Source organism: Juglans microcarpa x Juglans regia, chromosome 6S (assembly GCF_004785595.1).
Source record: "Juglans microcarpa x Juglans regia isolate MS1-56 chromosome 6S, Jm3101_v1.0, whole genome shotgun sequence".
Lineage (NCBI taxonomy): Eukaryota > Viridiplantae > Streptophyta > Magnoliopsida > Fagales > Juglandaceae > Juglans > Juglans microcarpa x Juglans regia.
This window is the reverse complement of record NC_054605.1, coordinates 14,263,951-14,278,750: the sequence shown is the minus strand read 5'-3', so window position 1 is coordinate 14,278,750 and position 14,800 is coordinate 14,263,951. Positions and strand designations below refer to the sequence as shown.

The window sequence follows — 14,800 nt, the reverse complement described above, 5'->3', positions numbered from 1 at the left end:
CAAGAGACATTGTTAAGATATAAAGTCAATATTAAAATGAGTACCTCCAAAAAATAAACTATATAGAATAAAAAAATAAAAAGTGTATTACCAATTTCATAGAGAGGTGATAGAAAGATCTTGAGCCTGCATGATGATGAATCTTTAACTTTGATCTATTTGTTTTGTTTATAGAATTTCGATCGTGCATAGAAGTTGTAAATATTAGTAAACTAAAATTATAAATAGGACACTTAAGGAATTCATTTAATTTACTTTATATGATGGATCCTCAAATATGTCACAAAATTTTTCCTAACGGAAGGTCAAATATCCTGAAAAAGACTCTAGCGTGTATCTTCCTTATTCTCGTACTTATTGTAATGCTTATGACACATTACCTTATACTTGCAGAATGCATTACACATAAACTCATCGACAGTCTTACGCTCATCTCTCAGACCAAATTTAGTTCGAAATCATCATTGAAAATATATATACACATATATTATCACTTAAAATATTAAATAATATTAATATAAATTAATTATTTAAATATTATATACCAAACAACGTTTTTTTATAAGCTCTTTCACATCTTGTGAAAAATTATGCCATGAACTTGTAGTTAAAGGTGTATAAGTTAGTGTAAGAGTACTCGCATGCGATGCAAGTTAAGCTGCTTGTTGTCCCTCGCCTCCGGTATGTTCGTTAGGAATATTAACTTTAATCTTACCCACTTTATGATATTTCTCCAACGTCACGCCTCTAGTAGTGCCTCGACCTTGACGAGAGTGCACTGTTAACTCTATAAAATATTTAGTTATTTACCTTGTATCAATTATCAATTATCTTAATTGAAAAAAATAAGCATTAGATTAGATCTTTACCTTGTTCTGTAGAGTCAGACTCTAGTGGTGAATCAAAGGGAGAGTTAGGACCAGGTGGAGATGGGATGCGAACTTCCTTTTTCTTCGGTGGCATAATTTCGAGATACGATGTAATGTGAATACAAAACCGGCCAATCATCTGTATCAGTTTCATTTATAGATTCGCTCTCATCATCTGTAGATACTGCAGATGACTCAATATTTTTCTCAAATGTCGCATCAACAATTTTGTCCTCAATATCTTCCCTATGTAATTGGGTACTCTCATATTGGCTCAAATCCATAAATAAGTTAAAGACGATTAACTCTCTTGGTATGCTTCTTGAGTAGATGAATTATCTTCTTCTTCATCTTGTCCCTCCGCCTCAGGGATAACGTCATACATATTTCTTGGAGAAACTTTTTGTACTACTTGTCATTCATTCTCTAACTCAAGATCTTCTAAATAGAATACTTGAGATGTTTGAAAAGCCAAAATAAAAGAATCATCTTCATACCATTTTTTTGATATATTAACACTCAGAAAATATTTATCATGATGTTTTTCTCATAAAAATCAACATTGTCTCCGTCATGACTTCCTTCAACTAGGACACCACTATCTTGTGTTTTCCTATAGCGTTCTCGATCCATTGTGTGATACCTACTTCTTCGAGAAATACATGCAGAATATCGAGTAGTCTATCTTGAGGGGCCACGCACCAGTGCATACAGTTCGTCCGGTATATCGTTTGAATTACTCACATGCATTTATACAACCTACATATTAAATAATGTATAAACATCTAAAAATAATCAATCCAATGTATTTTTTAATTTAGTACAAACTTGCATTTGTAATATCATTACTCGTTGTTCAAACCATTTGAACTCTTCTTCATGTTTCTAGTCTATATTATTTACTCTCAATTCTTTGAGTATATTAATATGATCACTGAAGTGATATATTATATGTACTAGGGGAGCACGATCCAGACAGTCTATATTATATGTACTATTGGACGAAAGTGAAATATAATTATTAGAAGCACCATGACAATTTATTAATGAGAAACTTATATTATTAAATGAGAGGAATGTATTAAAGTGTACCCTCAATGGGAAATAATTCTTAGGAAAATTCACCAAGAAATCATGCATTAAGCTAGGACACACGTCAAAGTATACTGGAAAAAACAAAAACAGCTAGCCTTTAGACAATTAGAACAATATTATATAATAGTACTTGATGTGATTTTCTTTCGCTCATTATATATATACATATGTATATGTATATGTATGTGTGTGTGTGTATATATATATATATAATGCCTTTATATGGGCCAAAAATCATGTATTAATCAGAGCCACTAGGCCGAATTATCTACAAAACCAGCATACTGCTCAATCGGTATATAAAGACCACACTTTTCGCCGAAAATTCAATGAAGAAACGCTAAAACATTAGACAAATCAAGTTGGCTAATTAAAACGCCATCGATCTGAAATGACTCCAACAGGATTGAACGTTTTTACATAATCAACTATCTCATGATCTTGTTGTTCAAAGCCTTTGAAAACTAGCTAGCCTGGCCGCCTTTATATATATATATATATACACACACACCCATAACTGAATATATTTAGTTTATTAGATAAATCGTTTAGCTACAAATAAAATTTCACAAAAATAAATTTACAAACTTACATGTTTTGATGTGGTACGTCAGATTTTAATAAGGTTACTTTTATTGTAAAGTAATTTTAACGGATCACATGAAATCATGTTAGTTTGTGAGTTTAAATTGGTGAAATATCTTTATAACCGTACGTGGCATGACTTCTCTTTAGTTTATAAGAATGTGATGGGTAAAAACTTCTAAGTTCCATTTTCACTTAAAAGAATCAAATCTTTTTCTCATTGCCATGCGCCAATATTGAGAGTGTTTGCAGGAGGCTTGAAGTAGATGCTTCATTGGGAGTCATGAAGATCAGCAGTATGATCACAAGTCTCTTATGCACACCAAGATGCTTAAGGTATCTGCGATTGAGTCCTGATACCGCAACCGAAAAAGTGGCCCGAATAACTTCGCCGAATAGTGCATTTTATTTCTTTTTAATTTTTTTTTCTTTTTTTTCATGTATTTTTTTAATCATCATAAACACTTTTAAAAAAAATAAAAAGTTTACAATATAATTAAAAAATATTTTCTTAATTACTAAATTAAAAAAAAAAAACACTCATTTGGGACACTTTTTAGGTCTCGAATTTGGGACCCAAAGCATTTCTATCTGTGATTTGAGGTGCATGCATGTAGTCCTCGAAAATGTACTTTCTTGGAACAAAAACATGAGTTTGCAACGGTTATATATATGATAGGGTGATAACTAGACATTTCAGCACTGCATATGTTCTTTGTCTTGATGCAATAATAGCTAGACAGAGATCATGTTAATTTGTAACATTTCGACCAAACTGAATTGGCCGGATACGACTCGTTTTTCACTGCAACCAGCTTGCAATTAAAGAAGAGTAATGTTGTTATGCCTCTTAATTTATACCACCATGCGACTTATTAAAAAAATGGACAATGCTAGAATAACTCTCAAATGTGCTCACTAAATGTGCACACTAGTACAAATGAGTTTTTATTTATTTATTTATTTTTTCTTTAAGCATTTTTTAAACATTCTTAACAATTAAGAAAAAAATAAAAATATATATAAATTTACTAATAATCACTTCTTTAACCATTAAGAAAATATAAAAAAGTATAAAAATATAAAAAAAAATAAAAATAAGAGTGGTCATATTTTATAGTCATACTATCATTTTCTTAAAAAGATTAATATATATATATATATATATATATATTTAAAACAAAATGGCATTCGAAAAGATAAAAAGAGGTTAGGATGGCTAAAATCCTAGATTCTCTCTACTTTTTTATATTTGTGTTTTAATCTTTTTTAATAAATCACATAGTGGTGTCACATCAAATGGACAAAATAAATAATATAAATTAAGGGACATAATATCATTACCCTTGCAAGAATATGATGGGTACACCTACCAAGTGTCTTTGTCCATGCACTTGTCCCTTCACAACATAAATGATCAACACTTGAGTTCATAAAAATAAAAAAGTTAACTGCCAATGTATAGCTTTGTGTAAATGAGAAGAAGCACTAAGAGTGGTAAAACTTCTTCATCTTGCAAAAAAATGGGCTGTTTCAAATACTTATTATTTTGCTATTTAAATGTTATCATTGGCTTTGGGGAGTATATAAGGATAGACATTTTGAGATTATTTCGATTCAGTGTGTATTTAGATAGTGAGGTGATTTTAGATGATCTGTAAATAATAGTGAAAAGTAATAACAAAATATTAAATTATAATCAATAGTAGTAAAAAATAGTGAAAAACGTGAAAAATAATGCATAGTAACGGAGTGATGTAATATCATTACACTACCCAAATACAATCTTAAGCACCATCATTAGATGATTTTGTAGCTTCTAACTTTTTTCTGAGTATAGACTATGGTTGTAATTAACACATTATAAAGATATAGTTTTTCTTCAAAGCTTGGTTTTGAAATTTCTGTAATCTCCAAGTTCTTTTTTTTTTTTTTTTTTTTTAAAAAAAGGTATTGTTCTAACAAAAATGAGGATTAAGAATAAAATTAGAAGTGCCGTTCTTTTTTAAAAAGAAAAAAAAAAAGGAAAAAAAAACTTTTTCATCAATCTTCATGGTTGAATTCACTACTCTGTAATGCCTTCCGAATCTTATGTACATGAATATTGGATTCATGACAAATCTTAAAAAATAATTAAGAAATGAAATTCGTATGTATTGGATGTCAAAAAAAAAAAAATTGTGTGTATTGTTTTCCCTTGGGCTTACTATTCTTTTAGATGTATGTTCATTCTTTAAATAGCCCAGCCCAGCCCAGCCCATCTAAATGGGCCGACAATTAACCGTTGGCGAGTAGGCATTATTCCTACGTACGTGTTCATCTCTTCGGAAAACCTCAGTCAGTTCAGTAGGAATCTCCGGTCATTCCTGCAGCTGAATCCAACGTCATCGTACTCTCGCCTCCAAGGTTCTCCGTTTCCGATTCCCTTCTCTTACTTTATTCTTCATTTTTGTTTGCTTTTTTGTAAATTATACATTGAATTTGATTCTAGGGTTAAACCGTTTCTTCCTTTTGACACCAAATGGAGGCCATGGCTGTGAACCCCAATACCTCTTCTTCATCCTTATCACAAATCCCGATGAATTCAACTTCACCCCTAAAACCACTTCTTCCTATTCACCAATTCCCATCCCACCTCGACGCACCGGAAATTTCCTCCGCCGCCCGAACCATTTGCGAAATCCTTACCCGTGTCTCTCCCCATGACATCGAATCTGCACTCTCCTCCACCGGAATCTCTCCCTCAACGGAAATCGTCCAGGAAGTCCTCAAATTTTCCTACCATTACCCTTCCTCTGCTGTGAAGTTCTTCCGGTGGGCCGGCCGGGCTCAGAAGCACTCCGCTGATGCGTGGAACCTCATGGTCGACTTGCTTGGCAAGAATCAGTTGTTCGACCCCATGTGGGACGCGGTGCGGTCCATGAAGGAGGAAAGAATGGTCTCGATGGCCACATTCGAGTCCGTCTTTGGGAGTTATTGCATGGTCCGGAGATTTAACGAGGCCGGGATGAGCTTTGATGTGATGGATAGGTACGGAATTCAAGCAGATGTCCTTGCGGTGAATCTGCTGTTGAGCGTGATTTGCCGCGAGGAAAATCAAACGGTGAAGGCGCTGGAGTTCTTCGATAGGATCAAAGTGAAGATTCCCCCAGATGGGGACACGTTCGCCGTTTTGTTGGAAGGTTGGCGGAAGGAAGGCGATGTAGCACAAGCCAAGCGCACCTTTGAGGAAATGGTGATCCGCCTCGGTTGGAGCCCGCAGTATATGTCAACTTATGAGGCATTCTTGAAGATGCTTTTGCGGGAGGCGCAGTTCGAAGAGGCCATCAAGTTTCTTCAAGTTATGAAGGAAAATAATTGTTTGCCAGGTTTGAAATTCTTTTCCGATGCTCTCGATATACTTATTGAGCTAAAAGATTCACGCCACGCAATGCCATTGTGGGATATTATGGTTGGAAGTGGTTCGGTGCCCAAGTTGATCATGTATAATAAGATGATTGGTTTTCTCTGCAACAACAATGATATCGATAATGCGTTTCGGCTCCTGGATGAGATGCCCTTTGATGGTGTTTTTCCTGATAGTTTAAGTTATAACATGATATTTAATTGCCTGATTAGAAACAATAAGGTCCATGAGGTGGGTAAATTCTTTGTCGAGATGATTAAAAATGAATGGTCACCTACGCATTCTAATTGCGCAACAGCCATCGCTATGTTGTTTGAAGGCTATGACCCTGAAACAGCCATTGAGATTTGGAACTACATGATTGAGAACAATGTCAAACATCTTGATGAAAGTGCAAATGCTTTGCTCCTTGGTCTTTGTAACTTAGGTAGATTGTCGGAGACAAGGAGGTTTGCCGATGATATGCTCGACAGAAGAGTAAGTATATATGAGACAACGATGGCAAAATTGAAGAATGCTTTCTATAAGAAGGAGGATAGAGCTGCGAGGGACAAATTTGATAGTCTTTCAAGGAGGTGGAAAGGACACTAGGATTCATGGTGTAAATTTTTGTTTTGATCTGGCATATAAACTTTAACATTTTTATTATTTCGGATTAATGTTTCGATAATTAGAAGTCCTTGATGCAAATCGTTTTTTCTTTTCGTGTTGATTGTCTAACCCTTTCTTTTACAAGTGATGTAGGTTCTGTGCTATCTCATGGATATCCTTGGTGTCTGGCCAGTCTTGTGCTGAAAGTAGCTGTCTTACCTTATTCTTCATCTCTCTCTCTCTCTCTCTCTCTCTCTCATACACACACACACACACACACTTTGCCATAGGTGGTAGAAGGGGACAAAGTATGGCTCTTTTTGTGTCACTTTGAAATTTTCTTCTGTGCTGTGTTATTCTCTTTTCATTTTTGTTTTGTGGTCTTTTCCTTTTTATTTCCTCCGATGGTTTAGAATTCAGATTAGTTCCACTCGTGTACAGTGGTTAATTTCCTTCTTCACTACAATTATGTTAGTTCCACTTATGAAAAAAGTGATGGATTCCTACACCTCTCCGTCCCTTGCATTCCTCTTCTCCGAGCCCTTGTTTACCAAATGCCCTAATTTCTCTCAATCTTTGGGGAGTTGATCTTCATTCTCAAATGATTGAAAACACTCGAAATCTGAATCTTTTTTCTATAGTATCAGTAACTTTTTTTCGTCGATTCTGATCAGTTATCCTAGTACGAAAATTCCATTTCTCTGTATGAAATCAGTGCATCTGTTTTACCCTCTCCTGGAGTGGCAATCTCAATGCTCGAGGAGATATAACGGGTGCCGAGAGAGAGAGAGATGTAGGCTTACCAGCCCATTGCAGACTTCTTTGATTTCTGGTTTTTTTTTTTTTTCATTCCTTTAATTTCGTTATTAGTATAACTGAAGTTTTTCTCTGATATGTAAATCTAATAACTGAATTAAAGAAGAAGAATATCTGTAAAAAGAAAGTGATGGAATCTTCTGTATTTTGCATTGTGGCCTGTTCTAGTGGCTATCTAACTGTAAATAGTAATTTTTGTTTTTTTCTGTCAACTTTTCTTGTTTTTCCATTAAGTCCTATTTTACCAAAAGGCCCTTAAAACCCTTGACCATTTGATGTGTAGCTCCCTTGTAGAATTTAATGAAGGATCATGTTTTACCAAAAGGTCCTTAAGACCATTGACCATTTGATGTATAGCTTCCTTGTAGAATTTAATGAAGGATCATGTTTTACCAAAAGACCCTTAATAGCTCTGCGGTTAGATACTTTGCTGAAGTGTAGATTGTTTTTTAATCTTTTTTTTAATCTTTCTTTAACATTGTATTTTCTTTTTCCAGACAAATAAGTTATTGACTTTTTCAATTTTTTTTTATTTAAATCATTATGTCAGGTGCATGCTGGGGTTAACGCACCTGAAGCTGTTCATAGTGTGTGTGTGTATATATATATATGTATGTATGTATATATTTGTACTATATGTGTTGCTTAACTTGCTTTCCCTTCGAAGTAATTAACTTTCGGTTGTGTTGGTGTCTCGATTATTATTCGTTGGGATCTCATGGGATTTATGGGTGACACAATAGTTGTGGCTCTTCAACTACAGTCATGTTGCTTTCATTTTAGTCTAAAGCTCAGTTTGTTCTTCTAAATGATTCAACATTTTTAAACGGAGCAATATTATATACTACACCTCTATTTTACTTTCATCTCGCTTTGTAAGTGTGACGCTTTCCATATCCTTGGATCACCTCTTATTTGTTTAAAAGAAAATTCTAAGGTTAATGACGCTTGATTATAGCAAAGTAAGAATGAAATGAAGGCGTAGTATGTAACATTTTCCTTTAAATGAGCTACATTAGTGCATTGGCGCGGACCATTGTGCTCTTGTTTTGTTTTTCCAGTGTTGCGACCATAGTAGCGATCACAATTGCATAGGATCTCAATTTCTAGATGTTAGTAGTCAAGTTCTTTTTTTCTCTCTCCCAAGTGTAAGCATTTGATGTACCTTGAGATTCAAGCTTACGCTACAGCTATGTTTGGATGCTTTAAAAGTATTTCAAAATTTTGTGGATGGTAATAAAAGGATTTAAGTGAAGATGTTTTATTGAATTTTGGAAAATAAAAGAAAAAAAATTGAATAAAAATATTTTTTAAAATAAGTATTGTATTGAAGTTTGTGTAAGTTAATAGATAAAATTAAAAAATTGTTTGAATATAATTTATTAATATTATTTTTATTTTAAAATTTGTAAAAATCATATTGATTTTTGTATTTGTGTAATGATTTGATGAAAAGTTTAACTTTGAAATAGAGAAGTATTTTGTTTTGAGTTTTGCTATGTACAAGTAAGTTTGCGTACTAATTTGCGTATTAATATTATTGTCTTCATATTCTAAATTCAAATTAGTTTTGTTTTCAATAAAATCTATTTTCTGATCAATCATATTGAATGAGTACGTCCATTAGTACGCATAATCGCTTATAATTAGATTTTTCCTTTTGTTTTTGAGTGATGATTGTGAATGCACCAAACATGCTCTTAAGACTTAAGGCTGCGTTTGGATGCTGATGTGATCTCAGATGATCTGCATTGATATGTGAATAGTAGTGTTTGGATTCCATTGAAATGTATTTGAATGTAAATATGTTGATATATATGTTTGAATATACGGAGTAGATTGAGATGAATTTAACTTTATATGAAAAAGTTAAAAAAAATATTAATATTTGGTCCTCATCAATGATTGGTTTGAGATGGGTTGAGGTAATTTTCCCACTTCCATAATTATTTTGAGATGAAATTGACGCATGCAACCGTATATGCAATACACAAGCCAGCCTAAAAAAAAAACGTAAATAAATAAAAACAAATTGAACAAATTGATATTAGATCTAAAGTGATTACCCCTTAATATCTATTAACCATTCAATTAAAGAAAATCAAATTGTTATTACCTCGATGGTTGTTCTCTTAGGCTTCACCTCTAACATGATTAGCTACGAGTTTGGGCGGACATGTTCACAACAAAATGCCATGAAATTCAGACGCAAACTTCCAACAAACCCAGAACATAAACCATGTCCCTAAAAGGCTAAAACGGACTGCCGCTGCTTGCTTAAAGAATTAGCGATGTCTTGGCGTATATCGACGATAAGATTAGCCACTTTTTGTCGACGAAAGCATTCGTCCCCAAATCAACAAGGCAAAAGCATTCCCACTATAAGAAAAAATACTTATAGATGGCCAATTATTCGCAGCTTTCGAGCCGCTTTCTTATGAGATAAATAATTTGTATAAGTTTCAAATAAAAAAATTTCACATAATTCTTTTATAATAAAGTAGACACCATGCCATCTCAAAAAGTGAATAAAAAAAATCTATTATTTTTTAGTGACATCTACTTTTTATGAAACTTGTCTATTTAGATCTTGTAACTAGCATTATTCTTTTTAGAATAGTATTAGTATGCCTACTCATTTTGACCGCTCATACATTTAATTTTTTTTTTTACTTACTGATTAATGAAGTGACTATTAATGTATTGATATTTTAATTTTAAATGTTTAAAAGTGTTTATAAAATATTTGAAATAAAAAATAAAATAAAAGAAAAATACAATTTACATTAGGGATGCATCAGGTTGACAAATTGAGAAGATATAATAGCATTATTCTATTTTTGATATTTTACAAATAACTCATCATAAATAATTGTTTTTCTTGGAGTTGGTGGCACTATTCTTTTGTTGCCCTCTCTCTCTCTCTCGATGCAGTATGTTTGATTGTGAGGATCCTAATCATGTCTTGATGGCCACAAATGACCCATCTTTACGTTAATTAATTAGCAGTAGCTTTGCCATTATGCTTTGTGCGTGGGAAGAAACGTCTGAATCTGATGAATCAGAACAAGAACAAGAACATTATCTTAGTATTACAATAATAATAAAAAAATAACCAGAAAAATAACAAAATAAGGAACATTTATATATATATTATAAGTAAACTTTCTTCTGTCCCGGGCGACGTGAAAGCCTCTGATTTTTAAAATACTGACACATAAACAACATTTCCTAAGTAATTAGTTCTAATTTAACTATTAGTGCTTTGGTCGGCCAAAGCAATGCTTTGTTTTATACAAACATATATATATCTATGAGCCAACCGACCGACCTCATCAGCTCCATCCTTGTCACTACAAGAAAAACGAGTTTTTGTGATTAATTTATTACAATTAAAAGACTATTTACAACTAAAATTAATTACAAATAATCATTTCGTTAAAATTAACTGATCACAAAAGTTCGTTTTCTTATAAGGGTTCAATGTTAGAACTTAGACAGGTGGCATGGCCGGCAAAATCGGACATCTGTTTTTGTTTTGGGGCAAGTTTTGACAGATCAATAATGTCGCATATTGACATGCTTTATAGGTGGAAGCTTGTGACGTTGATCCTTGATTAATCAAGCAATCATAATATTTAATAATCTCATCATGTTTTGTCTCGTAGTTCTTTTGTTTTTAACATACATTATCCTTAATTTTGACTGCAAACTCCTTGATTTTTCTATGGTCATGGTCATGATGGTCATGTGAACAATGGTACATGCACTTAGCATCGAGACCATGCATGATGTTATGGTATAGGGTCAAAATTACTACATTATTGCATGCCAATATCTTGTTCTTTTTTAATGTTATTTTTCATTTTAATTAATTTTATTATTTTTCGGTCAAATTTTATACCGCGTGACAAATGTTATAAATTGGTTCTTGATCATTTCACTTATTCATATATAAACCAATTAAAAATTGTATTACATCAATAATTATACCTAAAAATTTAATTTAATTTTTCAAAAAATCTTAATATTTTTTATGACGTGGCAATATCGCAATAATGATTATAGACATATGAGATTAGAGAGGCGCTTCAGACTGGTTGGGTGTGAAATTAGTTTTCACACTGGCCAATCATCAAATGCCACGTAGGCATTTCAAAAGCAAAGGAATTGGACTCGCATACACCCGATCGACCTCTCCCTCTCCTTCTCTCTCCCTCTCCCTCCCCCATCTGCACTCAATTGACAAAAGTCCCACAAAAAAGTTCTCCATCTCGAATCGACGATCTCTCCCTCTCCCTCTCCCTTCCCCATAAGCACTCTCCCTCTCAATCGACAAAAGCCCCATCCGCACTCAATCCAGTCGTCGACGTTTTCATCATTCTCGATCTTATTGGATGCAGGCTTTGCATCTGTTTCCACCTACTTTTGCCTGGCTTTGTGGGCTTTCCAAGCAAGTGGTTTGCAAGCAGTTCTGCCACGTGCAATTTTTTTTATCAAAATTCGATTTTCCCAATATTGTAACTATTGGCCATGAGCCTTCCAATGGAATTAAGTTTTCCTTCTCAATTGTTAGGTTTGCAGCTTGGTATGTAGGCCAGATCGTGGACAATGGAGCTACAGAGAAGTATTGCATTCATGGCCTCCTCTAGTGTTATTCTTCTTGACTTACTTCCACCCTGATAGTCTACCATTACTGTTAATTCCTCTATAAAAAATATTTAAGAATTCATCAGAGAGTTATCTAATACTTGCTAATATTATCTCAAAACATGGGTTTAGAATATCATAAATATGATGTAATATTATATCTCATTCAATCGGCGAACGCTTCTATGAACACCTTTGTAGATGTCTTTGTGGATGCCCAAGAAGGAGAGGGAGACGTTTTTTTTGGGGCTTTTGTTGATTGAGTGCAGATGGGGGAGGGAGAGGGAGAGAAAAAAGGAGAGGGAGAGGTAGATCAGGTGTATGCATATCTAGTTCACTTGCTTTTGGGATGCCTATGTGGCACTTGATGATTGGCCAATATAAAAACTAATTTCACACCCGACCGGCCTCAAGGTTATTCCATGAGATTATGATGAGACAATCACATTTAATCAATGGAGGCCGGTGCGGATGTTAACGTTTTGTAGCTTTTTATCTTTTATTTTTGGTACTTGATCTTATGGTTTAAAGTTTTGATCCCATATTAGATAAGATTGTAAGAAACAGTATAGCAGAAGTAGATCCCAGCAGAGGGGCAGCATGACAACGTCAGCACTACCAGCTTGTCTCACGTACCATGACAACCATGGTACAACATGAGTCTTTTAAGTGATCATATACTGATCATATATATGGCATCTTATCTTTCATGCATTTCGCAACTACGGTCATAAGTTAGAACAAAACACATTATCGTTCATGGGACTTCATCGACATACGAACCAAGTTCATGGGAAATGAAGTAGTTTGCCATTTGAGCAACAAGAGGTCGGCTCATGATGGCCTGTGGGACGGCTATCATCTGACATCGATCTATATATATATCTTGATAGGATCATGGGCCTTTTATGCTTCATTTGAATATTAAAAGTATTTCAGATCATTTATAAATAATAATAAAATAATTTATAAATAATAATAAATAATTTATAAATAATAGTAAATTATTTATGACTAATAATAACATAGTCTAAAAATAATTGTGTTCCCAAACATACTTAGTCTTGTACACGTATCAATGATGCATTCTAAGAAGAAAAAAAAAGTTGTCAAATACTGGTGAAATAACTGGCTTCTTGTGAGAACAGTGATGATCAGATCACGATCGAATGGTATGACGCAATTCGTGTATGTACATGAGCTCATTTGATCGATTTAAAAAACATTAGCAGCTAGCATTAATTAGGCGTTCAAATTGAATGCTATATATATATATATATATATATATATATATATGTTTGCGAGTGAAAGTATTATAAAAATTAAAATAATATTATGATTAAGTATTTTGGTAAGATAATGCTACTTATAATGTATAAGTTTTGCGCAATTTTTTTTAAATAAATATGAATCCATCGGTTTTTTTAATGGATTATTTATTTAGATTTATGATTTGGTCACTTTTTTTGAAAGGAAGTATATATACATAATTTGCAGACCATGTGACTAGAAAAATTCATCCAATTTAATAATTAGCAATGTGAATACACATTTAACGTGTACATGAGGTCATGATTTTGATTTTATTCAAATTAATTACCTTATGCTTACTCGACGATATTAATGCTGGCCGGATCGTCTTTAATTTTGCCATTTATACATGCATATATAGTTCATATATGATTAGGAAATGATATTGTATTAATAAACATCTTTAGTACATTAATTCCAATATTAATCCTACATATCCATCTTAGAAAATAAACTGCAAGTTGTTAAGATATTCATATAATTGACCAAGTCTTCTACCCCAACTGGTCAGATCGAGTTGGAACCCAAAAAAGAAAAAGTCTGCGTGATTTCTTATGATATTGAAAGAAGGATATCATGTCCAACCAATCATAAGAGAAAGCCTGCGAATAGTCCTTTTTTTTTTTTTTTGATAACAAAGAGCCTGCGAATAGTCAATGGAACACAAATCTTATGAAAATGGAGAAGGAGATGATAACCATCCCTCCACACCTATCACTCTACTTACTCTCAAATAGGAAGGTGAGAGAGAAATATTATGCTCTTCAAGGAAAATAAAAAGGAAAACTTTATTTGAGTAATGCTAGTATAGATATATAGTTTTAGTGTGCATAAATTTTGCGTACTATTTTTAAAATAAGGAATCCGATTTATACAGTTATGAAGTATGCAAGTTTCGTATACTCATTTTGAAAAAAAATGAGTAAATTCGAGACTCACATAAAAAAAATTAACTTTAAGACGGTATCTAACATTAATTTTTAAAAAAATTGAGCTCATTATTAAAAAATTAATTTCTTATTTTATGTAGATCTTAAATTTATCTAGTTTTTCAAAAGAGCAATACTAGGTATAGTCCCTAAATAGGGACTACAATGCAAGCTTAGGCTATTTTAACTTTAAGTCCGGTTTGTATTCGCAACTCATTTCAATTCATCTGAATTCATCTCAACTCATCTCACTACTATTCATTACTATTTATCAACTTTAACTCATACTATTCATAACTTATTTTACTACTATTCACAACCTATTTCAACTCATCTAAACTCATTTTCGAATCCAAACGACACCTTAAAATTTTTTAAAATTACAAAACTATCCTTCTTAAAATGATTTTTTATCTCATTTAATAATGTACCTGCACATACAATCTCTAAGTGAGGACTGTAAATAAAATTTCTCTTTTCAAAATAAGTACACAAAACTTAAACGCTCTAAAGATGTACAGATCCTTTCCCAATTTATTTATTTGTCC

General features: G+C 33.0%; 1 protein-coding gene across 1 annotated transcript; it reads left to right on the top strand.

Annotated features, from left to right (window-relative positions):
- The first annotated feature begins 4,832 nt into the window (after positions 1-4,832).
- On the top strand, positions 4,833-6,645 carry LOC121236986 (pentatricopeptide repeat-containing protein At1g77360, mitochondrial-like). Its single transcript, XM_041133530.1, has 2 exons — positions 4,833-4,955; positions 5,041-6,645. The coding sequence occupies exon 2, from the start codon at positions 5,071-5,073 to the stop codon at positions 6,544-6,546; it is 1,476 nt and encodes a 491-aa protein (XP_040989464.1). The 5' UTR covers positions 4,833-4,955; positions 5,041-5,070; the 3' UTR covers positions 6,547-6,645.
- Positions 6,646-14,800: the final 8,155 nt, after the last annotated feature.